The following is a 26,784-nucleotide window of genomic DNA, read 5'->3' on the forward strand; positions in this document are numbered from 1 at the left end:
CCGCTCTGGAGGCGGACACCAAAACGCTGCTTGCAGCGTTTTGATGTCCGCCTGACGATGCAGAGCCAAACGAATCCGTCCTGACTTACAATGTAAGTCAATGGGGACGGATCTGTTTTCACTGACACAATATGGTGCAATTGAAAACTGATCCGCCTCCCATTAAATTTCAGTGCAAGTCAAAACGGATCCGTTTGCATTATCATGATAATGCAAACGGATCCGTTCTGAATGGATACAAGCGTTAGCATTATAGGTGCGGATCCGTCTGTGCAGATACCAGACGGATCTGCACCTAACGCAGGTGTGAAAGTAGCCGAACATGGAAAATGGTGGTCACACACTGCTCTTGCTACAAAGTTTTTGTATTTGTTTTATCAATCGAATATTTGCAGATCTTTCTATTGTTACAATGTTCATAGTTAATCTCTATATGTTCATTTTGATCTGTAAGTACACTGACTTATGTCTTCCTTACTCGTGTATTGACCAAAACTATTACTGTACACTGACTAATTTGGAACATTTAATAAAATCTTACTGTTGTTTAAAAGGGAATCTGTCACCAGTTTTATGGTATCTTAACTAAGGGCAACATAAACTAGTAGTGTTAGATCCCCTTAGTAAAATGCTGGGTCAACTTCTTTAAATGACCCAGCCGCTTTGCCAAAATCTTGAATTGAACAGCTCCAACGCATACCAATGATTCCCCATATTCATGAGCTCCTTCCTCTCTCCACCCACCTGCTGCTGATTGATATGGAAAAAAAATGTCAGAGGCAGGTGGGCGAGGAGAGTGGTGAGCTCATGAATATGAGGACTCCTTGACATATGCTGGAGCTGTTAGAACCTAGCAGCATAAAACTAGTGACAGATTCCCTTTACAAGAACAGTTACTGAAGAGCAGAGCAGATGTTCCCCGAGTCACTTTCCACAGTATCAAAACTATGTTTCCTATGCAGCCAAAGGGGTCCAATCCTCTATCTCTCACTACTACAATGCCCAGCTCCTACTACATGACCAGCTGTGGGGTGTAGTCCTTTAACAGATCAGTGATCTGCCTTCTTGGAGTCGTAGGCTTCCAGCCCAACCAAATGCTGCTAAAGGGACTCTGTCACCAGTTTATTGTTGCCCTCAGCTTTAAATCCTAACAGCTCCAGCGCATACCAAATGAGTTCCCATATTCATGATCTCCTGGTTCTCCCCTTCCACCTGCTGCTAAGGCTACATGCACACGTCCGTATGTGTTTTGCCGTCCCCAAATTGTGGATCCCCCCCCCCAAAAAAAAACAGATGACGTCCGAATGTCATTGTTTTGTTTTGTGCAAATCCATTGTAACAATGCCTATTCTTGTCCACAAAACGAGCAAGAATAGGACATGTTCTATTTATTTTGAGGGGCTACGTATCGGACATACTGTACTGATGCGGTGTGCTGTCCACATTTTTTGCAGACCCATTGAAATGAATTGGTCCGCATCCTATCCGCAAAAATAAAATAAAACGGACGGACACGGCAACAAAATACGTTTGTCTACATGTAGCCTAATTCATATGGAAAAAACGGTCAATTAGAGGCAGGTGGACGGGGATAGCCATGGAGCTGTTAGGATTTAAAAGTGAGGGAAGCATAAAACGGATGAAAGATCTCCTTTAAAAATAAATAAAAATAAAGAGTATGAGTGCATGGCTCCACAGAGTGTGATATATAGTTCATATACAGTAGTGTTAAAAAAAAAAATAGTCCAACATTATTAACCGGATAACTAACAATTTACCTCTAAGTGTAACAGAGTAATAGAAAAAAATAGAGCCAACAATTAGGACAAGCTCAAAATAATAGCAGCAAGGAGTTAAACTGGTGTAGTGATTCGTTCTGTGAAATAATACGCGTTAATTCTTAATCCTTCCTTCTGAAATACTGGGGGAAAATGAGTTGCTTCAGACATTGTTCTGATGAAGAACATACTTTGATTAAAAAGTTGATCGGAGAGAGAAGTGCAGCAAATAGGCTGCTCAGATAAAATAATTTCTAATACCAGAAGCAGGGAACTACTGTTCGAATGGATTGAATAGCCAAAATGGCAAAGACTCAGCCAATAATCACCTCCAGAAAAATCTAAGAAGATTTAATGTTACCAGTGAGTACTGTTACAATCAGAAGACAATTAAGTGAAGCCAAGTTACCAGCAAGAACTCCCTTCAGAGTCTCGGCGTGTTAAAAACAACAAAAAAAAAAAAAAAAAAAAAACACATGATAAGTAGGTTACAATTTGCCAAGCAACACATTGACTGGCCTTAAGAAAAATTGCATAACGTTTTGTGGCCTTTTGGGATCTAGTGGCTGCAGACAGTATATCAAACGACCCCTGAGGACTGAATTCAAGCCACAGTACACTGTGAAGACAGTAAAGCATGGCGGTGCAAAAATCATGATATGGGGATGTTTCTCATACTACGGTGTTGGGCATATTAATCGTATGGGAGGGATAATGGATCAGTTTGAAGATATCAAAATACTTGAGATCATGTTGCCCTGTGCAGAAGAAGAAAAGCACTTGAAATGGGTGTTTCAACAATGACAATGACCCAAAACACACCAGTAAGGGAACATCTTGATCACAGACAAACAGGATTGAGGTAATGGTGTTGCCAGCTCAATCCCCTGATCTTAATCTCAGAGAGAACTAGTGGGGTGACATAAAAAATGCGATTTATAAAGCAAAACCCAAAAATGCAGAACAACTGTGGAATGTAGTCCCATCGCCCTGGACTGGAATACCTGTTCACATTTGCCAGAAGTTGGTCAACTACATGCAACATACAGTAGATGTCAAGCAGCTCTCAGAAACAAATGTCACTAAATATTATTTCAGCATTTCAAAGTAAAGTTAATTCTCAAGCATTTTTCACTTTATACATTACATTTTTGAGGTTTTACAGAAAATGCTGGTACTATTTTATGAAAAGTCTAATATTACTTTTTGTAAAGGATTAATACAAACTGATGATGCTATTGTTATAACACTACTGTAGCATCAAGATAAAGCAAAAATACTGCAACATTGTCTAGATTCTCACATCATGTATGTGTTTTACAGATAACAAAATGTATGACGTAAGCAACAAATCTTGAGATATTCATTTAACTGGTTACTAATAACAGAAGTACCTGAGTCTGTATTCTGTTCAAGCCTCTGAACCACAAGATCTGGCCTTTCCTGAGTTCCATTTCTGCATGGTCAATCTCATCAGAGTCCTCTGGCAGTTCCTCATGGGGAATATCATCTTTCATAGGGCCATGGCCTGCCTCCTTCAAAAACTTAAGTCGGCTTGTGGGAACAGTGCAGATTAACTGAACAGACAAAGACCAATGCAGTAAGATGATCAGTAACATACAAACATAATATCATAACATTTTATGGCAAAACAGTACTGTGAGAAGATTTTAAGCAGGTGTGGAACATGCTGCACAGTAGGAATACTTAAAAAAAAAAAAAAAAAAAAAAAAAAAAGTGTTAGTGATTTATTTGATCAATTAACAAAACGTAAAGCGAACAAAAGAGATATCTAAATCAAATATTTGGTGTGATCACCCTTTGCTTTCAAAACAGAATCAATTTGTCTAGGTACATGCACCCAGTTTTTGAAGGAACTTGGAAGGGAGTTTGTCACAAACATCTTGGGGAACTTACCACAGATCTTCTGTAGATGTAGGCTTGTGCAAATCTTTATCTCTTCATGTTATACCAGATGACCCAGGGTTCTGTGGGGGCCATATCATCACTTCCAGAACTAATTGTTCCTCTTTACACTGAAGATAGTTCTGACACCAATATCTGCTTGTATTTCTCAGCATTTGAGGACACCATTAACCCCTTAAGGACATAGGGCGTACCGGTACGCCTTATTTCCCGAGTCCTTAAGGGCACAGGACGTACCGGTACGTCCTGACTTAAAATCGGAATTCCGGCGCCGTGGGGGTTAATCGGAACGGGGCGCCGGCTAAAATCATTCAGCCGGATCCCGTAACAACGTAGGGGGGGGGGGGGGGGGGTGTCATTTGAGAGGCGGTGCTGGCCTTGGTGCTGAACACTGCTGTCCAGGGTGCTGATTGGTGCAGGGGAGAGAGGCCGAGATTCAAACTTCCTGCGCTCCTCTCTGCCCTCCTCTTCCTGTCCAGCACCCTGACCGTGCAGCATCATCCAGCACCAGCTCCTGTGTCCCCCTAATCGGCATCCATCACCCTCCTGCACCCATCGCCACCCAGGTAGGTTAGGGTCAGTGAGGGAGAGGAACCGTTAGGCAGGGAAAGAAGGGAAAAGTAAGTTAGGAAAAAAAAAAAAAAGTACTTTTATTCTAAACTTCCATCTATCCATATAACCCTAACCCAGACCCCCCCCCCTGCCACTTGCCCCTCCCCCCTCCACCAGCCTCCCCCCTTACCACCACTTTTTTTTTTTTTTTTGCGTGCGCTGACTGGCCGGCACTTTTTAGCGTCCGTCCACAGTTAGCGTATCGCCCGCCGTACCGCTGATCAGCAAGTTTTAACTTTTTTTTTCCTAACACTTGCCCTTTTTTTTTTGCCTTTTTTAGTACGCGAACACCTGTTGCCGCCACACACGCGCACATATAATAAAGTTTTCCACACACGCACACACACCCATGGCCCGCCGGATGTTCTCGGCCGAGGAGGCATACGCCCAGATTGCCTCCGACTCTGAGAGCCCCAGTGAGGATGAGGATGACCCCACATTCCTTTTATCATCCGCATCCCCCTCATCATCATCGGATGACGATGAGCCACCAAGGCGGCGGAGACGCCGCCAGGCGGAGCCAGGGGCCACACATGCTAGGGATCCTGTGGCCCACCCTAGTACGAGCCGCCCTGGGGTTCGTACTGGTTTCCCGGCCCACCAAATAAGCCCACCTGAGCCCCCTGCCGATGAACTAAGTTGGTGTCCCCCAGTGGACTTTGAGCCTGAGATTCCGGATTTCGCTGGCAATCCTGGAATCCAGATTCCCACAGTGGGGTTTACTGAAATAGACTATTTTTTTTTTTTTTTTCAGTAACCCACTGGTGAATTTGATGGTGGAGCAGACGAATCTGTACGCCCAACAGTTCGTCGCTCAAAACCCAGGCTCAGTTTTGGCTAGACCCGGTGGCTGGACGCCGGTCAGTGCAGCCGAAATGAGGACATTTTGGGGCCTCGTGCTGCATATGGGTCTAGTCCAAAAACCCAGTGTCAGGCAATACTGGAGTGGGGACGTCCTGTACCAGACCCCACTGTACAGTATGGTCATGACACGTTCCCGGTTTGTGGCCATCCGGAAATGTCTGCATTATTCCAATAATGCAGCATGTCCACCCCGAAGTGATCCTGCCTATGACCGGCTGTATAAGATACGGCCGGTCATCGATCACTTTGGGGCCACATTTCAGCAGGCCTACGTACCTGGAAGGGAGGTCGCGGTTGATGAGTCTCTCGTTGCGTTCAAGGGGAGACTCAGTTTCCGCCAATATATTCCCACAAAGCGGGCGAGGTATGGCGTGAAGCTATACAAAATTTGTAAGAGTACCTCAGGGTACACTTACAAATTTTGTGTGTACGAGGGGCGAGATTCCCGTATTCAACCCCCAGAATGTCCCCCCACTCTGGGTGTTAGCGGGAAAGTCGTGTGGGACCTTATGTACCCACTGCTGGATAATGGTTACCACTTGTATGTGGATAACTTTTATACCAGCATTCCCTTGTTCAGGTCCCTTGCCGCCAGATCCACGTTCGCTTGTGGGACCGTGCGGAAAAATCTACGCGGCCTCCCTGCCTCCCAGGTACCTATCCCCAGGGGTGAGACCCGTGCACTTACCAGTGGAAACCTGTTGCTGGTCAGGTATAAGGACAAGAGGGATGTCCTTATGCTGTCCACAATCCACGGTAACAGCACCAACCCAGTCTCTGTGCGAGGTACCACGGCAACGGTCCTCAAGCCCGATTGTATCGTCGACTACAATCGGTATATGGGAGGAGTTGATCTCTCTGATCAAGTCCTCACGCCATATAACGCCATGCGCAAAACCCGGGCATGGTACAAAGAAGTTGCGGTCTACTTGGTGCAGGTTGCCATGTACAATTCTTTTGTACTATCCCGAAGTGCTGGCAGCACAGGACATTCCTCCAATTCTATGAGGCAGTCCTCAAGGACCTGATCTTTTTGGAATGGGAAAGAGCAGGCTGGAGTACCTCGGGAACTGGAGGCGCCCGGATCGTCCCTGGCCAACACTTTCCAGGTGTGGTCCCCCATACTGGAAAGAAGGGACGAACCCCCAAAAAATGCAGAGTGTGTCTCAAGAGGGGGATACGGAAGGACACCACTACTCAATGTGACACGTGCCCCGATCATCCGGGCCTCTGCATTATCGATTGCTTCAGGGAGTATCACACTTCCATGGAGTACTAAATTTGTATAATCCCCAACAGTCCACTAGAGAACATAAAACACTATGGCTCTCAGACTTTGGAGACACAGAAACAATTAGACTAGAAACTCCAAAAAAGTGACCCCATCTAAGAAACTACACCCCTCAAGGTATTCAAAAGTTACTTTACAAACTATGTTAACCCTTTAGGTGTTCCACAAAACTAAATAGCGAATGTAGAAACAATTTTAGAATTTAATTTTTTTGTTACATTGCCTCAAAAAGAGTAATATAGAGCAACCAAAAATCAAATTTACCCCAAAAATAGTCCCAAAACAACAACCACCTTATCCCGTAGTTTCCTAGATGGGGTCACTTTTATGGAGTTTCTACTCTAGAGGTGCATCAGGGGGCTTGAAAGGGTACATGGTGTAAATAAACCAGTCCAGCAAAATCTGCCTTCCAAAAACCATATGACGTTCCCCTTCTTCTATGTCCTGACGTTTAGCCAAATAGTAGTTTACGACCACAAATGGGGTGTTTCTGCAAACTACAGAATCAGGGCAACCCATTTTGAGTGTTGTTTGGCAGTTAACCCTTGTTTTACTCCTGGAAAAAAATTATTATATTGGAAAATTTTCCCCAAAATAGAAATTTCAAAATTGTTTCTCCATCTGCCATTAACTCTTGTGGAACACCTAAAGGGTTAACAAAGTTTGTAAACCCAGTTTTGAATACCTTGAGGGGTGCACTTTCTTAGATGGAGTCACTTTTTTGAAATTTCTATTCTAGGGGTGCAACAGGGGGCTTCAAATGGGACATGGTATAAACAAAACCAGTCCTGCAAAATCTGCCTTCCAAAACCCATATGGTGTTCCCCTCCTTCTATGTGCTACCGTTCGGCCAAACAGTAGTTTACGACCACATATGGGGTGTTTTTGCAAACTACAGAATCAGGGCAACCCATTTTGAGTGTTTGGCAGTTAACCCTTGTTTTACTCCTGGAAAAAAATAGAAATTTCTAAATTGTTTCTACATCTGCCATTAACTCTTGTGAAACACATAAAGGGTTAATAAAGTAAAAAAACAAAAAACAGTTTTGAATACCTTGAGGGGTGTAGTTTGTAGAATGGGGTCATTTTTGGGAGGTTTCTATTATCTAAGCCTCACAATATGACTTCAAACCTGAACTGGTCCATAAAAAGTGGGATTTTGAAGATTTCTGAAAAATTTCAAAATTTGCTTCTAAACTTCTAAGCCTTGTAACATCCCCAAAAAATAAAATATCATTCCCAAAATGCTACAAACATGAAGTAGACATATGGGGAATGTAAAGTCATCACAATTTTTGGGGGTATTACTATGTATTACAGAAGTAGAGAAACTGAAACGTTGAAATTTGCTAATTTTTCAAATTTTTTGGTACAAATTGTATTTTTTTTATGCAAAAAAAATGTACTTTTTTGACCCAATTTTAGCAGTGTCATGAAGTACAATATGTGACGAAAAAACAATCTCAGAACAGCCTGGGTAAGTCAAAGCGTTTTAAAGTTATGAGCACTTAAAGTGACACTGGTCAGATTTGCAAAAAATGGCATGGTCCTCAAGGTGAAAATGAGCCTGGTCCTTAAGGGGTTAAAGGAAATGTGTCATCAGAAAATGACCTGCTGTTTAAAATCACTTTTCTATGCTTAACATAGTTTTAAATAATTTTGTTTAATGTTATTTTTAATTTTCCATTTTCACTAAAACCAAAAATCCTGCAGTTTTTGCACTGGCCACTATGTCTAATAATTGGTGCCACTTCTTGGTTTTACGGATAACTTTACAGCTCAGGCAAGATAGCCTCCCCAATAATCATGTTCAGGAAATAAAATAAAATAAATCTACAGTCAGGAAATAAAAACATATCTGGTTTTAAGTGGCAGATAACATTTTTGGTGACATTTCTTTTAATCTGGACCAAATGCCATGCTTCATTTGCTAAAATGCAGTCTCAAGCTTTCAAGAAAGCCTCCACCATGCTTCACGGTTTTCTGCAGACATTCATTATTGTACCGCTCTCCAGCCCTTCAGCGAACAAACTGGCTTATGTAACAGTAATATAATTTCAATTTTGGCTCATCAGTCCAGGTCACCTGCTACAATTTTTCTGCAACCCAGTTCCTAATGAGTAGCTTGGCCTTGTTTCCACATAGACAGTATGGCTTTGTGGCAATTCTTCCATGACTTCTTGTCAGGCTTCTCCAAACAGTAGACTGGTGTATTTGTATGGGGCTACAGAAAGAGACAGAAGGATTTGAGCAAGCCTACATCCACATAAGATCTGTGGTTAGTTCTCCAAGATGTGTGGAAAAACCTTCCTGCCGAGGTCCTTCAAAACTATGCAAGTATGACTGAGAAGATTTGATTCTGTGTTCAAGGCAAAGGGTGGTCACACCAAATATTGATTTAATTAACATTTTTCTTTTTTGTTCATTCACATTTTGTTAATCGATATAAAGCATTTTTTCAAACCTGTCTAAAACTTTTGCATAGTACTGTATCTCTGTATAAAAAATTACACCTTTATATAGCAATAAATATAAGAAACATACCTGGCCCCACAACAGCTCACCAAGTCCAATAAAGATGCACCAGAACCACTGTGATAAAGTTAAGCCAGAGCAACTGAATGGTTTGCCTCCAAACTCCACAATCACAATCTGACAATGATAATAATAATGATGATGATAATAAGATTATAGGTCAATTTAAAGTTATTTGTAACATCTATTAGAACTAATAAGAATTTAAAGGGCTTCTGTCAGCAGATTTGTACCTATGAAACTGGCTGCACTGTTGTATGTGCTCTTGGCATCTGTGTTGGTAACATGTTCATATGTGCCTGCACTGCTGGGAAAATTATGGTCAGCCAGTTTTATAGGCACAAATCTGCTGACAGTGGCCCGTCAAAGGGGTTATCTGGTTTCAGGAGGAAACTGGACAACATGTGATATCGCCTGCAATAAAGAAGTGATCATTACATACCTGGCAAATCCCGCACTGCTGCTCTGGTTCTCCCAGCCAGGATCTGAAGTGGTGATGTTACGTTAACAATATGTGACCAATGCAGCCAATCATTGGCCTCTGTGGAGCACCAAAAAGGCCAGTGACTGCATGGGTCATATGTTGTCGACATGACATAACCACTACAGCCAGGTAAACAGATCAGGATCTGCCGGTTAAGTAATGATCACTCTATTGCAAATGAATCCCTTGGGTTGTCTGGTTTCTTCCTGAAACTGAACAAACACTTCAAGAACTACTGATTTTCTTCCATTTTTTTTACTGACCATAATGTATAATTAAAAACACTGGAATATATAATACATTCATGGGAGTGAGTGGTGCCTATGGTCATATATTTTTATTGAAATGTTAGATTTTCCTAAGAGCTCTTTCACACTTGCGTTCTTTTCTTCCGGCATAGAGTTCTGTCGTCTGGGCTCTATGCCGGAAGAATCCTGATCAGTTTTATCCTAATGCATTCTGAATGGAGAGAAATCCGTTCAGGATGCATCAGGATGTCTTCAGTTCCGGACCGGAACGTTTTTTTGGCCGGAGAAAATACCGCAGCGTGCTGCGCTTTTTGCTCCGGCCAAAAATCCTGAACACTTGCCACAAGGCTGGATCCGGAATTAATGCCCATTGAAAGGCATTAATCCGGATCCGGCCTTAAGCTAAACGTCGTTTCGGCGCATTGCCTGATCCGCCGTTTAGCTTTTTCCGAATGGTTACCATGGCTGCCGGGACGCTAAAGTCCTGGCAGCCATGGTAAAGTGTAGTGGGGAGCTGGGGAGCAGTATACTTACCATCCGTGTGGCTCCCGGGGCGCTTCAGAGTGACGTCAGGGCGCCCCACGCGCATGGATGATGTGATCGCATGGCACGTCATCCATGCGCATGGGGCGCTCTGACGTAATTCTGGAGCGCCCCGGGAGCAGCACGGACGGTAAGTATACTGTTCTCCCGCTCCCCACTACTACTATGGCAACCAGGACTTTAACCCCTTAAGGACACATGACGTACCGGTACGGCATGTTTCCCGAGTCCTTAAGGACACATGACGTACCGGTACGTCATGGCTTTAAATAGCGATGCCGTCGCCGCGGGGGTTAATCGGAACGGGATGACGGCTGAAATCATTCAGCCGGCATCCTGTAACAATGCAGGGGGGGGGTCATTTGACCCCCCCGCATCGACGATCGCAGAAAACCGCAGGTCAATTCAGACCTGCGGTTTTCTGCGTTTCCGGTCCATTCGGGTGTCCTGTGACCCGATGAACCGGAAAAAGACTGCGATCGGTGGCGTAATTTTACACCACCAATCGCAGTCCGAGGATTTGCAGAGGCGGAGCTGGCCCTGGTGCTGAACGCCGCTGTCCAGGGTGCTGATTGGTGCAGGGGAGAGAGGCGCGAGATTCAAACTTCCTGCGCTCCTCTCTCCCCTCCTCTTCCTGTCCAGCACCCTGACCGTGCAGCATCATCCAGCACCAGCTCCTGTGTCCCCCTAATCGGCATCCATCACCCTCCTGCACCCATCGCCACCCAGGTAGGTTAGGGTCAGTGAGGGAGAGGCACCTTTAGGCAGGGATAGAAGGGAAAAGTTAGAAAAAAAAAGCACATTTATTCCAAACTTTTTTTTTTTCAGCTACCAGACCCCAGCCCCCCCTGCCACTTGCCCCCCCCCCCGCATCCCCCCCACCACCAGCCCCCCCCCCTCACCACCAGCCCCTTCCCCCACCACCACTTTTTTTTTTTCTGCGTGCGCTGACTGGCCGGCACTTTTTAGCGTCCGTCCACTGTTAGCGCATCGCCCGCCCCACCACCCCACCGACCGCTGATCAGCGTTGAACCGCTGATCAGCAAGTTTGAACTTTTTTTTTTTTTTTTCTAACACTTGCCCATTTTTTTTGCCTGGACTTTTTAGTACGTGAACACCCGTGCCCCAACACACACGCACATAGAATAAAGGTTTACGCACATACACACGCACACACACACACCCATGGCCCGCCGGGTGTTCTCGGCCGAGGAGGCATATGCCCAGATTGCCTCCGACTCTGAGAGCCCCAATGAGGATGAGGATGACCCCACGTTCCTTTTGTCATCCGCATCCTCCTCATCATCATCGGATGACGATGAGCCACCAAGGCAGCGGAGACGCCGCCAGGCGGAGCCAGGGGCCACACATGCTAGGGATCCTGTGGCCCACCCTAGTACGAGCCGCCCTGGGGTTCGTACTGGTTTCCCGGCCCACCAAATAAGTTCACCGGAGCCCCCTGCCGATGAACTTAGCTGGTGTCCCCCAGTGGACTTTGAGCCTGAGATTCCGGATTTCGCTGGCAATCCTGGAATCCAGATTCCCACAGTGGGGTTTACTGAAATAGACTTTAGTTTTTTTTTTCAGTAACCCACTGGTGAATCTGATGGTGGAGCAGACGAATCTGTACGCCCAACAGTTCGTCGCTCAAAACCCGGGCTCATTTTTGGCTAGACCCGGTGGCTGGACGCCGGTCAGTACAGCCGAGATGAGGACATTTTGGGGCCTCGTGCTGCATATGGGTCTAGTGCAAAAACCCAGTGTCAGGCTGTACTGGAGTGGGGACGTCCTATACCAGACCCCACTGTACAGTACGGCCATGACACGCTCCCGGTTTGAGGCCATCCGGAAATGTCTGCATTATTCCGATAATCCCCCCCGAAGTGATCCTGCCTATGACCGGCTGTACAAGATACGGCCGGTCATCGATCACTTTGGGGCCACATTTCAGCAGGTCTACGTACCTGGAATGGAGGTCGCGGTTGATGAGTCTCTCGTTGCGTTCAAGGGGAGACTCCGTTTCCGCCAATACATTCCCACAAAGCGGGCGAGGTATGGCGTGAAGCTATACAAAATTTGTGAGAGTACCTCAGGGTACACTTACAAATTTCGTGTGTACGAGGGGCGAGATTCCCGGATTCAACCACCAGAATGTCCCCCCACTCTGGGTGTTACCGGGAAACTCGTGTGGGACCTTATGTAACGACTGCTGGATAAGGGTTACCACTTGTACGTGGACAACTTTTATACCAGCATTCCCTTGTTCAGGTCCCTTGCCGCCAGATCCACGTTCGCTTGTGGGACCGTGCGGAAAAATCAACGCGGCCTCCCTGCCCACCCCCTCCAGGTACCTATCCCCAGGGGTGAGACCCGTGCCCTTACCAGTGGAAGCCTGTTGCTGGTCAGGTATAAGGACAAGAGGGATGTCCTTATGCTGTCCACAATCCACGGTAACAGCACCACCCCAGTCTCTGTGCGAGGTACCACGGCAACGGTCCTCAAGCCCGATTGTATCGTCGCCTACAATCGGTATATGGGAGGAGTTGATCTCTCTGATCAAGTCCTCAAGCCATATAATGCCATGCGCAAAACCCGGGCATGGTACAAAAAAGTTGCGGTCTACATGGTGCAGGTTGCCATGTACAATTCTTTTGTACTATCCCGAAGCGCTGGCAGCACAGGGACATTCCTCCAATTCTGAGGCAGTCCTCAAAGACCTGATCTTTTCGGACCGGGAAAGAGCAGGCCGGAGTACCTCGGGAACTGGAGGCGCCCGGATCGTCCCTGGCCAACACTTTCCAGGTGTGGTCCCCCATACTGGAAAGAAGGGACGAACCCAAAAAAGATGCAGAGTGTGTCACAAGAGGGGGATACGGAAGGACACCACTACTCAGTGTGACACTTGCCCCGATCATCCGGGCCTCTGCGTTATCGATTGCTTCAGGGAGTATCACACTTCCATGGAGTACTAAATTTTTATAATCTCCAACAGTCCCCTAGAGAACATAAAACACTATGTCTCTCAGACTTTGGAGACACAGAAACAATTTTTTTCCCCCAAAAAAATATTAGTTTTAGTGCAGGCATCCTCAAACTGCGGCCCTCCAGATGTTGTAAAACTATAACTCCCAGCATGCCCAGACAACCTACAGCCATCAGCAGGGCATGGTGGGAATTGTAGTTTTACAACATCTGGAGGGCCGCAGTTTTAGGATGCCTGCTTAGTGTCTCCAAAGTCTGAGAGCCATACATATTGGGCATCATCGCGTGCGTAAAAGTCGTCGCTATAAAAATAACATTTGACCAAACCCCTCGGATGAACGGTGTTAAAAATATAAAATAAAAACGGTGCCAAAACACCCATTTTTGGGCAAAATTTCCATTTGAATCCTTTTTTTCCAGTAATAAAGCAAGGGTTAACAGCCAAAAAAAACTCAATATTTATGGCCCTGATTCTGTAGTTTGCAGAAACACCCCATATGTGGTCGTAAATGGCTATATAGCCGCACGGCAGGGCATAGAACGAAGGGAACTCCATATGGTTTCTGGAAGGCAGATTTTGATGGACAGTTTTTATTTTTGACACCATGTCCCATTAGAAGCCCCCCCTGATGTAGCCTAGACTAGAAACTCCAAAAAAGTGACCCCATCTAAGAAACTACACCCCTCAAGGTATTCAAAAGTTACTTTATAAACTTTGTTAACCCTTTAGGTGTTCCACAAAACTAAATAGCAAATGTAGAAAAATTTTAGAATTTTATTTTTTTGTTACCTTGCCTCAAAAAAGTGTAATATAGAGCAACCAAAAATCATATTTACCCCTAAAATAGTACCAAAACAACAACCACCTTATTCCATAGTTTCCTAGATGGGGTTACTTTTATGGAGTTTCTACTCTAGGGGTGCATCAGGGGGCTCGAAAGGGTACATGGTGTAAATAAACCAGTCCAGCAAAATCTGCCTTCCAAAAACCGTATGGCGTTCCCCTTCTTCTATGTCCTGCCGTTTAGCCAAATAGTAGTTTACAAGCACATTTGAGGTGTTTCTGCAAACTACAGAATCAGGGCAACCCATTTTGAGTTTTGTTTGGCTGTTAACCCATTTTTTTCAGTAATAAAGTAAGGGTTAAAATGGAAAATTTTCCAAAAAATAGAAATTTCTAAATTGTTTCTCCATCTGCCATTAACTCTTGTGGAACACCTAAAGGGTTAACAAAGTTTGTAAACCCAGTTTTGAATACCTTGAGGGGTGTACTTTCTTAGATGGAGTCACTTTTTTGAAATTTTTATTCTAGGGGTACAACAGGGGGCTTCAAATGGGACATGGTATAAACAAAACCAGTCCTGCAAAATCTGCCTTCCAAAACCCATATGGCGTTCCCCTCTTTCTACGTGCTCCCGTTTGGCCAAACAGTAGTTTACGACCACATATGGGGTGTTTTTGCAAACTACAGAATCAGGGCAACCCATATTGAGTTTTGTTTGGCTGTTAACCCTTACTTTATTGCTGGAAAAAATGGGTTAAAATGGAAAATTTTCCAAAAAATAGAAATTTCTAAATTGTTTCTCCATCTGCCAATAACTCTTGTGGAACACCTAAAGGGTTAACAAAGTTTGTAAACCCAGTTTTGAATACCTTGAGGGGTGTACTTTCTTAGATGGAGTCACTTTTTTGAAATTTCTATTCTAGGGGTGCAACAGGGGGCTTCAAATGGGACATGGTATAAACAAAACCAGTCCTGCAAAATCTGCCTTCCAAAACACATATGGCGTTCCCCTCTTTCTACGTGCTCCCGTTTGGCCAAACAGTAGTTTACGACCACATATGGGGTGTTTCTGCAAACTACAGAATCAGGGCAACCCATTTTGAGTTTTGTTTGGCAGTTAACCCTTGTTTTTTTCCAGGAAAAAATTGATTATATTGGAAAATTTTCCAAAAAATCTAAATTCTAAAAATGTATGTCCATTTGCCATGAAGTGTTGTGGAAGACCTAAAGGGTTAACAAAGTTTGTAAAAACAGTTTTGAATACCTTGAGGGGTGTAGTTTCTAGAATGGGGTCATTTTTGGGTGGTTTCTATTATGTAAGCCTCACAAAGTGACTTCAAACCTGAACTGGTCCATAAAAAGTGGGATTTTGAAGATTTCTGAAAATTTCAAAATTTGCTTCTAAACTTCTAAGCCTTGTAACATCCCCAAAAAATAAAATATCATTCCCAAAATGCTACAAACATGAAGTAGACATATGGGGAATGTAAAGTCATCACAATTTTTGGGGGTATTACTATGTATTACAGAAGTAGAGAAACTGAAACTTTGAAATTTGCAAATTTTTCAAATTTTTTGGTAAATATGGTATTTTTTTATGCAAAAAAATTAACTTTTTTGACCCAATTTTAGCAGTGTCATGAAGTACAATATGCGACGAAAAAACAATCTCAGAACGGCCTGGGTAAGTCAAAGCGTTTTAAAGTTATCAGCACTTAAAGTGACAGTGGTCAGATTTGCAAAAAATGGCCTGGTCCTTAAGGTGAAATAGGGCTGTGTCCTTAAGGGGTTAATAGCGTCCTGGCTGCCATAGTAACACTGAACGCATTTTGAAGACGGATCCGTGTGAAAGAGCCCTAAGATACACTGCTGTATATTCACAAGGCTTTGTTGGTGTAGTGGTTAATAATGTTAATGTTTAATGTAATGCTTTCCATATTACAGGGTAGGCCACTCCTATTTTATCTATAGTGATGTTTGTAGAATAGATTTTACTTGCAATTTTACATGGTTCATTACAAAATAAAATTGACCTATGTTTCAAGCTAAATAAAACATAATGGCCCTGATTTATCATGCTTTTACTGTAGAATTCTGTTTTTTTGCAATTTTTTTGTACTAACTTGTGCAAACATTTTGGGCTGTTTCACACGAGCGGATGCCGTGCGTGGCATCCGCTCCGTGAAAGAGTGCCAAGACCCGCTGCAGACTGCAGAGGCACTGAGCATTAACATGACTGTTAATGCTCCGTGCCTCTCTGTGATCTCTTTACTACGAAATCACAGTGACAACTGTGATTTCGTAGTAAAGAGATCACAGAGAGGCACGGAGCATTAACAGTCATGTTAATGCTCCGTGCCTCTGCAGTCTGCAGCGTGGCTTGGCACTCTTTCACGGAGCCGATGCCACGCACGGCATCCGCTCGTGTGAAACGGCCCTTTGAGTTTTGAACGTGGGTGGAACACAAAAAGTGTTAGGTTTAAATAGCTTCTGTCATCAGGAACATTGTTATTAAACTGGCTGACCTTAGCCATATGCTAATGGAAGCTGAAGCCTACAGTCTTTGTCCATTCTATTTGCCTGCTTTTGAGAAAAATAAACTTTTATTTTATGCAAATAAGCCTCATCATATTAATTGCCAGGGCCCTTCAGTGTCCACGTCATCCTTCCTGGCCCTGTCAATCAACATGCAACATGATGAGGGCACGGCTAGAGGAGGCAGAACAGACTCTCTAAGGCCTCTTTCACACGGGCATCATATTTTTGGCCTGGATAAGAGGCGGGTGCGTTGCGGGAACAGGCGCGATTTTTCCGCGCGAGTGCAAAAAATTGTAATGCGTTTTGCACTCGTGTGAGAAAAATCGCGCATGTTTGGTACCCAAACCCAAACTTCTTCACAGAAGTTCGGGCTTGTGATTGATGTTCTGAAGATTGTATTATTTTCCCTTATAACATGGTTATAAGGGAAAATAATAGCATTCTGAATACAGAATGCATAGTACAATAGTGCTAGAGGGGTTAAAAATAAATAAAAAAATTAACTCACCTTCTCCTCTTGATCGCGTAGTTCCCGGTCTCTTCTTTAATGATGAGCTGTGGGCTAAATGACCTGTGGTGACGTCAGATCACATGGTCCATCACAGTGGTGATGGAGCATGTGATCTGACGTCACCACAGGTCCTTTAGCCCACAGCTCATCATTAAAGAAGTAAAGAAGAGACCGGGAACTACGCGATCAAGAGGAGAAGGTGAGTTCCTTTTTTTATTTATTTTTTAACCCCTCCAGCACTATTATACTATGCATTCTGTATTCAGAATGCTATTATTTTCCCTTATAACCATGTTATAAGGGAAAATAATACAGTGAGTAGACTGTCACCTAGAAACCATGTGTGAAAATCGCACCGCATCCGCACTTGCTTGCGGATGCTTGCGATTTTCACGCAACCCCATAAATTTCTATGGGGCCTGTGTTACGTGAAAAAACGCAGAATATTGAACATGCTGTGATTTTCACGCAACGCATAAGTGATGCGTGAAAATCACCACTCATGTGAACAGCCCCATAGAAATGAATGGGTCCGGATTCAGTGCGGGTGCAATGCGTTCAACCCGCATGGAATACTCGCCCGTGTGAAAGGGGCCTAAGAATAGGGGCAATACTTCCATTGCTCCTAGATGCTCGTTTGCATAAAATAAACGTTCATTTAAAAAAATAAAAAACAGAAGCAAATACAAAAGCACCATTCCTATAGGGCTGCTGCCCGATTTAAACCCTGCGCCGACCAGGGCCACAGAGCCCAACACACCAGGACCATTTTGGTTCCTCTACCCCATCTGCTACCAGCTGTGGGTACTTTACCCTACTTTCAATTCTCTACACAGTGCGGCTCATCCAGTGTTCTGAAGAAGGCTAAATGCTGAAAACGTTCAGTACATTCCATTTGAACTGGAAATCTGCTTGTTAAATAAAATACAACACTTAAAGCAATATAGTGGAGTACAGGAGTTTTAATCTTTCAGTGGTGAAACCAACCTCGCCACTGGGTGATGGAGAGGCCTGGTTGCCAGCCTCTTGCCCCAGGATTATGGGCCCTCTCATCAGCCATGTTTCTTTTGTTCACAAAGGACTTTTACTAACGTTTGAACCCCTGGTCTAATTCGTGCCATTTTGGGATATGTTAAATGTCTATGTGTACTGTAAAGGGTGGGACATTGTATATTTGCGTGGTGATGTCTGTCCTATTGTCTCCACGTGTGTATTGGCGATTTCCCTTTGTCCCGAGAGATAATTGAATTACACCTCGGTTGTCTCCAGGACAGAAGACATTGTGTATACTCCTGCCCGTGATACAATTTCATCAACCCATTGTGTGGGGTAATTGTATCACAGGCAGAGGGGAGGATTTTGTGTGGGAGTGTCTGAGTGTATTGTACATATTTATTGGTTGTTTTTAACAAAACCCTGTGGGTGGTAACGATGTTGGAAAATGTGTCAATGCTTGTGTGTTCAATGTTCAATAAAGAGTTTCTGTTGTACCCTTCATCATGTTGAGGCTGGTGTTTGGGTAACTGATCGACACTGGGGATTGCTATACGCTGAAGATTTGCTATACTCCACTGGCTATACTATTATCTCTTGTAAGAGCTGTTCCTGCACTCTGGATTTAGGAGAGGTTCACCCACTGGAGCCTGGAGCCTTGTCGTAGGTCCAGGGTGGGTAGGAGACTGTCAGACCTCAAACAAGCTTCGGCGGTTCGTGGGGTCTGCAGCGCTTGCGGTGTCAAGTGGAGTGCTTGGAGTCCTCGGGAAGCACTAGGAGCAGCTATCGAGGGAGGTACCCGGTCGGGGTGCCAGGAGATCCGTTACACTTTCCTATCCTATATAGCCCTAAAACGGTTACCGAAATTATGGTGTAATTGCATTTTTTCCCAATTCCACCATTTTTTCCCCCCAGCTTTCCACTACATTGTATGCAACATAAAATGTTGTCATTTATTTATGGCTCTAGGAAGGCAGGGAGTAAAAATGAAAATTGTTCAAGTCCTTAAGGCGTTAATATGGGTTTACGTTTTACGTTATACAAACCGTACTCCCAAAAAGTTGGGACACTAAACAAATTGTGAATAAAAACTGAATGCAATGATGTGGAGATGGCAAATGTCAATATTTTATTTGTAACAGAATGTAGATGACAGATCAAACGTTTAATCCGAGTAAATGTATCATTTTAAAGGAAAAATAAGTTGATTCAAATTTTCACGGTGTCAACAAATCCCCAAAAAGTTGGGACAAGTTGCAATAAGAGGCTGGAAAAAGTAAATTTGAGCATAATGAAGAGCTGGAAGACCAATTAACACTAATTAGGTTAATTGGCAACATGATTGGGTATAAAAAGAGCTTCTCAGAGTGGCAGTGTCTCTCAGAAGCCAAGATGGGTAGAGGATCACCAATTCCCACAATGTTGCGCAGAAAGATAGTGGAGCAATATCAGAAAGGTGTTACCCAGCGAAAAATTGCAAAGACTTTGCATCTATCATCATCAACTGTGCATAACATCATCCGAAGATTCAGAAAATCTGGAACAATCTCTGTGCGTAAGGGTCAAGGCCGTAAAACCATACTGGATGCCCGTGATCTCCGAGCCCTTAAACGACACTGCACCACAAACAGGAATGCTACTGTAAAGGAAAATCACAGAATGGGCTCAGGAATACTTCCAGAAACCATTGTCAGTGAACACAATCCACCGGGCCATCCGCCGTTGCCAGCTGAAACTCTACAGTGCAAAGAAGAAGCCATTTCTAAGCAAGATCCACAAGCTCAGGCGTTTTCACTGGGCCAAGGATCATTTAAAATGGAGTGTGGCAAAATGGAAGACTGTTCTGTTGTCAGACGAGTCACGATTCGAAGTTCTTTTTGGAAATCTGGGACGCCATGTCATCCGGACTAAAGAGGACAAGGACAACCCAAGTTGTTATCAACGCTCAGTTCAGAAGCCTGCATCTCTGATTGTATGGGGTTGCATGAGTGCGTGTGGCATGGGCAGCTTGCATGTCTGGAAAGGCACCAATGCAGAAAATATATTCAGGTTCTAGAACAACATATGCTCCCATCCAGACGTCATCTCTTTCAGGGAAGACCCTGCATTTTTCAACAAGATAATGCCAGACTACGTTCTGCATCAATCACAACATCATGGCTGCGTAGGAGAAGGATCCGGATACTGAAATGGCCAGTCTGCAGTCCAGATCTTTCACCTATAGAGAACATTTGGCGCATCATAAAGAGGAAGGTGCAACAAAGAAGGCCCAAGACGATTGAACAGTTAGAGGCCTGTATTAGACAAGAATTGGAGAGCATTCCTATTTCTAAACTTGAGAAACTGGTCTCCTCGGTCCCCAGATGTCTGTTGAGTTTTGTAAGAAGAAGGGGAGATGCCACACAGTGGTGAAAATGGCCTTGTCCCAACTTTTTGGGGATTTGTTGACACCATGAAATTCTGATTCAACATATTTTTCCCTTAAAATGGTACATTTTCTCAGTTTAAACTTTTGTTCCGTGATTTATGTTCTATTCTGAATAAAATATTAGAAGTTGGCACCTCCACATCATTGCATTCAGTTTTTATTCACGATTTGTATAGTGTCCCAACTTTTTTGGAATCCGGTTTGTATATATTTTTCTATATAAAGTGGCCGATCTAAACAGGGTGTTTTAAATGCACAAGAATCATTAGAGTGGGTCGGGTTGTAAAAATCTGGCACTTCTACAGACTGATTTTTTAAAGCCTATGTTTGATGACACTTTCCAGTAAGACAATATTAACAAAATATACAGAAGAAAACACAATTTTCAACACTGAATAAGATTTAAAAAAAAGACTTCCCACTAGTCTAAATAATACTAATATAAGCCATTATTACAATAAACTCACAGTGACATTGACTGATTACATATAAGGCGACCATGTCAAATTCCATATAAAATGAGAGTAAATTATTACATTTTAAATGTTATAATGGCGTTTTAGATTAGAGACTCAAATACCTGTGCTGCAAAAGTCCCCACAACAACTGCACAAAAGATAGGGTTTCGGAAGATGTTGTCAAAAACATTACGTTCTCCGTGGATTTTCCGGGCGTTGATCTCATTAAAAAGTTGCATCAAAACAAATGTGTTGAAAACAATAGTGTAATGTTCTGAAGGAGGGGAATGCAGGGGTACATTTCTCCCACTGTCAATGTTAAAAAATTTCTCTCCTGTGAAAAAGGAAAAAAGGGTCATCTCATTAATGCTTTTCGATACAAAGAAATTGAAAACTACAAAATGCATACTTAAAGAGGACCTTTCACTAGTTTAAAAACTAAAAACTATATCAGTGGGCAGAGCGGCGCCCAGGGGTCCCCCTGCACTTACTAGTATGTCTGGGCCCCGCTCCGTTTGCCCGGTATAGGCTCCGGGAGTCCCAGGCTATGAGCTGTGCGCTACGATTGGCCAGCGCTGCAGCAAGGGACAACCCTAATACAAAAACTCTGCCCAGTACAACAGAGGGAGCTGCAGACACCGGAGCCTATACCAGGCGAACTGAGCGGCGCCCAGACATACTAGTAAGTGCAGGGGGACCCCTGGGTGCCGCTCTGCCCACTGATATAGTTAGTTTTTAAACTAGTGAAAGGTCCTCTTTAAAGGCCATCTCATCATTCATTTTTCCTACACAGCTTGAATAATTGTTTATTCATATTGTAACAGGGTTATATCATCTTCATCAATAGTGTTGACAGAATTCTGGCATATTATGTTTTACTACTGTGACTGGTAACTCTGCTGCATTTGCATAAACCTGCATAAGAGGTACAGATGTAGCAGAGTTAACAGTCACAGTCATAACACATTAACTAGATGCCATAACTCTGTGACTGTTAACTCTGCTGAATCTGTAGAACATTCTAATTTTTAATTCAATTGAGTTGTGTGAGAACTTTAATTGTGGGACAAGCTTTTTTACTGGTACCATTTTGGGCTACATACTACTTTTTCATCACTTTGCTCTACTTTTTGGGAATCATCAATTTTGGAAAATGATTTATTTTTTAATCTAGGCGTCCCACAAAAGGAACCTTAATGTGCAATCCTTTGATCAGTTACATGATACACCGTACTACTTACATATAGCTGCCTGGCAGAGCCTAATAAGCTGTACTTGCCATCCCATAAAAGCAGCTGTTTTATGCAACCTAAAGGCAGCATGTTATAGAGCAGGAAATGCTGGAGCAGATTCAGATTCTGGGAAAAGATTCAAGTGGTTGTACAAAATTAGAAAAACATGGCCGCTTTCCTCCAGAAACGGCTCTACTGAAGTCAATGTGGCTGAGCTGCAATACCATGCATAACTTACGGAAAGGTGTGGTTCTGTTTTGGAGAAAGCAGTCAAGTTTTTCTAATCCCTTTCAGTAAAACTTTTAACTTATACATTTAAATCTCTGTTAGAGGGCTTCCACAGTCAGTACAACAAAAGGGGTTACAGTGGAACCCCCTGCCTGGATCCATTTCCTCTGTCTAAAGTAGGGGGAAATTCTCCATTGTTCTTCATTTTAGCTGAGACTTCTTTATAGGGCCATGGTCTTATCTATAAAGTGTAAATGCAAGCTAAAGTTTCATAATGTCATCTGTCAGCCAGCTGAGAAGAAGTCTAAGGAATTTTCTGTGTATTTTGTAAGAAGGGCTGGTGGAAATTTTTTGTTTTGTTTAGCGTATTGGATATTTATAATTTTTGCTGTCTTTAGCTTCCCTGCCAGTGATAAAGCAGACTTGCTTGGGATTGGCAAGACTGAGAAGTACTACTTTGGAATTCAAGTAGTTACTAAAATAGACATGTACAGAGAGGGGACAGGTCTTCTTTAACTCTTAACAATGCTTGACTGCTTTTTAAAATTAGGTCGGCAATAATGCCAGCATGTATGCAACAGGTTTCCTTTAAAATGTCTGCTCTGGAATTCTACTATAAACTGGTGTCCGATAACAAGCTAGTAAAAATAAGGCACTTGGTGTTCACCAAGTTAAAGTTGGAGGCGTTGTCCAGGTTCAAAGCTGAACCCAGACATGTCCCCATTTTCACCCCTCCGGCCCCTCTGACATGAGCATCGGAGTGTTTCATGGTCCAATGCTCTCCCTTGCCCTGAGCTGGATCAAGCAAGGCAAGGGCTGTTTGTTTATATTTTTACACTGCTAGGCGGAGGCTTCCGCCTAGCAGTATTGTCAGTGGCACTTATGGCCAGGCTTTAACGTTGCCCTAGCAGTTTTACAGGTTAGGGCAGCGCTAAAGCCTGCCCATTAGTGCCGGTGACGTCACCAGGCTCACCGCTAGGCGGAAGAGTCTGCCCTGCTTTACCCATGGAGAGGCCAGTACGTCACTGGATCTCCCCCAAAAAAGCCTTTGCCGATTCATTCCATGCTGGGGGGCTGCCTGGGCGAAAATTATGATATGTCCAGGTTCAGCTCTGAACTCTGACAGCCCCTGTAATGGACGAACAAACTCTAATTTGCTTTTAAAGGGGTTATATCACCTTGCTGTTACTAAGGTGACATGAGACAGTCGAAACCACCTTCTGGCCAGGAAACAGCAGAGTGCTTGAGAGGTATGGAAACCGTGTAACACAACAAGCTATTATGTTTGGAGAGAAACAACATAGCTTGTTGTGCTATGCCGTTTCAGTAGCTCACATGCACGGCAATGAAAGCTACTGAAACAGCAGAGTGCTGGAGTGCTCGGCTGTTTCCCGGCCTGGAAGTAGTCTGGACGGTGTCTCATCTCACCTTTGTAACGGCGAGATTATGCAACCCCTTTAAAGGCAAATTGAATTATTATTTTGGCTAAAGAAACTGGATATTAAGATCTTTTATAAACTGAGAAACTGATAATTTCCAACTAATTTATATATATTTTAGATCCTTATTAGAGTTAAGTTGCAAGAAATCTTAAAGGACACATTTTGCATGTACTAAGATGGAGCTGTAATAACAGCACTGTATTTTTAACTCTAAATATTACAGTAGTTTCAGCATTTGGTTTTGTGAAGAATTTGTTTTGTGACAAAGTTTCTGAATTATCATGGTCACAGCAACCAACTAATTGCAGCTTTTGTTTTTCTAGAGCAGGGGTGCACAACCTGCGGCCCGGGGGCCACATCCGGCCCTTGATGCCATTCTGTGTGGCCCCCAACCATCTGGTAACAGACATGTATGCCTATGTCTTGTGGCTGCTCACATGCATTTTTCATGTATTTCTCCCATTAGATGGGAGTCCTGGAAGTGTAACTAGACATAAATGTTAGATAATGTGTGTTCAATATGCCATAAGTACAATATTTCAGTTGTTAATACACCTTTAAATTTTAATTTCGGCCCTCGTCATTGGTTCAGTCTGGCAATGTGGCCCCCAACCAGGAAACGTTGTGCACCCCTGTTCTAGAGCAACTACACGAAATGAAAGCTGCGATGTGATTGGTTACCATAGGCATTAAACAGCTTTTACACAGTTTCATATATTCTCCAACCATGCCTCTTTAGTTCTAAACCTCAAAGAGGCACAATTATTTCAGTGTATGACTGTATAGCTAGAATAACTTTATATGGCCTAAAAAAAAATTAAGCAAAATAACCTATAATTTATGATAAAATCTTTAGCAACCAGACAATGTATTCCCCATGTAATATACATAAAATAGGTTACTTTCTGCAAAGAGAACATAATTCTGACCTGCAAAGAGCAGAGTAAAGATGATAGTCAACTGATAGACAGCGTGTCCTAAAATGTTTTTCATCATAGTACGTGAGATGAGTGGTTTGTTACGACCATATGGTCTACGCAGAAGTAGCGATTCTGTTGGAGGCTCTGTGGCAAGTGCAAGGGATGCAAATGTATCCATGATCAAGTTCACCCAAAGCATCTGCACAGCTTTCAGCGGAGAGTCCTGAAATGTAAAAAAAAAAATAAGGCAACTAATAGCAGCTAATAATCCAGGAAAGACTAAAAACAATATAGAAGTATTGAGAAAAAAATAGGCGGTACAAACCAAGCATCACAGAAATGTCTGCATCAGGATTATCATTCAGGAAGAAGACTAAGAACTAAATATATACGCAATAAAGTAAAAATACAGCAGCCACTTGCACATAATAGCTTTATCTAAATAAAATGTTAACATCCAAAGAAAACTCAATATTTATGGCTCTGATTCTGTAGTTTACAGAAACACTTTCTCACTTACTGGAAAAAATGGATTAAAATGGAAAATTTGGCCAAAAATTGAAATTCAGAAATGTCATCTCTATTTGCCAATAACTCTTGTGGAACACCTAAAGGGTTAACAACGTTTATAGAATCAGTTTTGAATACCTTGAGGGGTGTAGATTCTAGAGTGGGGTGGTTTATATCATGTAAGCTTCACAAAGTGACTTCAGACCTGAACTGGTCCTTAAAAAGTTGTTTTTTTTAACATTTCTGAGAAATTTCAAGATTCACTTCTAAACTTCTAAGCCTTGTAACAGCCGCAAAAAATAAAATATCATTCCCAAAATGATCCAAACATGAAGTAGACAAAGTAATAACTATTTTTGGCGGTATTACTATGTATTATAGAAGTAGAGAAATTGAAACGTAAAAATTTCCAAATCTTTGGTAAATTTGGTGTTTTTTTTATAAATAAAAAAGATTTTTTTTTACTCCATTTTACCAGTGTCATGAAGTACAATATGTGACGAAAAACTATCTCAGAATGGCCTGGATAAGTCAAAGCGTTTTAAAGTTATCACCACATAAAGGTACACTGGTCAGATTTGCAAAAAATGCCTTGGTTCTTAAGGTAAAAATGAGCCCAGTCCTTAAGGGGTTAAGGACCAGGCCATTTTTTACAAATCGGACGTGTCACTTTATGTGGTAATAACTTTAAAACTCTTACTTATCCAAGTCATTCTGAGATTGTTTTCTGGTCACATCTTGTACTTCATGACAATGGTAAATGTGAGTCAAAATATTTTATTTTTATTTATAAAAAAAAAAAAAATACCAAATTTCTATTTCTCTGCTTTTAAAACTGATGGCGATACCTCCTAAAATAGTTATTACTTTACATTTTCCATTGTCTACTTCATGTTTGGATCATTTTGTAAATGACATTTTCTTTTTAGAACGCTTAGAAGTTTAGAAGCAAATCTTGAAATTTTTCTGAAAACTTCCAAAACCCACTTTTTAAGGACCAGTTCAGGTCTGAAGTCATTTTCTGAGGCTTACATAATAGAAACCACCCATAAATGGCCCATTTTAGAAACTACACCCCTCAAGGTATTAAAAAAAGATTTTTCAAACTTTCTTAACCCTTTAGGTGTTCCACAAGAATGAAAGGAATATGTAGATGAAATTTCAGAATGTCACTTTTTTTGCAGATTTTACATTTTAATACATTTTTACCAGTGACAAAGCAAGGGTTAACAGCCCCAAAAAACTCAATATTTATTGCCTTGATTCTGTCGTTTATGGAAACACCCCATATGTGGTCGTAAACTGCTGTATGGGTATACGTCATGGCGCAATAGGAAAGGAACGCCATATGGTTTTTGGAGGGCAGATTTCACTGGGATAATTAAAAAAAAAAAAAAAGACCCAATTTTTAAAAATACGGGATAAGGTGGCAGTTTTGTTGGTACTATTTTAGGGTACATATGATTTTTGGTTGCTC

General features: G+C 42.6%; 1 protein-coding gene across 4 annotated transcripts in view; it reads right to left on the reverse strand.

Moving 5' to 3' along the window:
- Positions 1–26,784, reverse strand: part of ATP2B4 (ATPase plasma membrane Ca2+ transporting 4) — a 226,751-nt gene that overhangs the window by 36,752 nt on the left and 163,215 nt on the right. For all 4 annotated transcript variants that reach the window (XM_044288273.1, XM_044288272.1, XM_044288275.1 and 1 more), the window contains 4 exons: positions 24,807–25,020; positions 21,098–21,309; positions 9,016–9,123; positions 3,173–3,355 (listed from right to left, as the gene is read on the reverse strand). In XM_044288273.1, the coding sequence (XP_044144208.1) occupies positions 3,173–3,355; positions 9,016–9,123; positions 21,098–21,309; positions 24,807–25,020 (717 nt within the window). The remainder of the gene's footprint in view (positions 1–3,172; positions 3,356–9,015; positions 9,124–21,097; positions 21,310–24,806; positions 25,021–26,784) is intronic.

Source organism: Bufo gargarizans, chromosome 3 (assembly GCF_014858855.1).
Source record: "Bufo gargarizans isolate SCDJY-AF-19 chromosome 3, ASM1485885v1, whole genome shotgun sequence".
Taxonomy (NCBI): domain Eukaryota; kingdom Metazoa; phylum Chordata; class Amphibia; order Anura; family Bufonidae; genus Bufo; species Bufo gargarizans.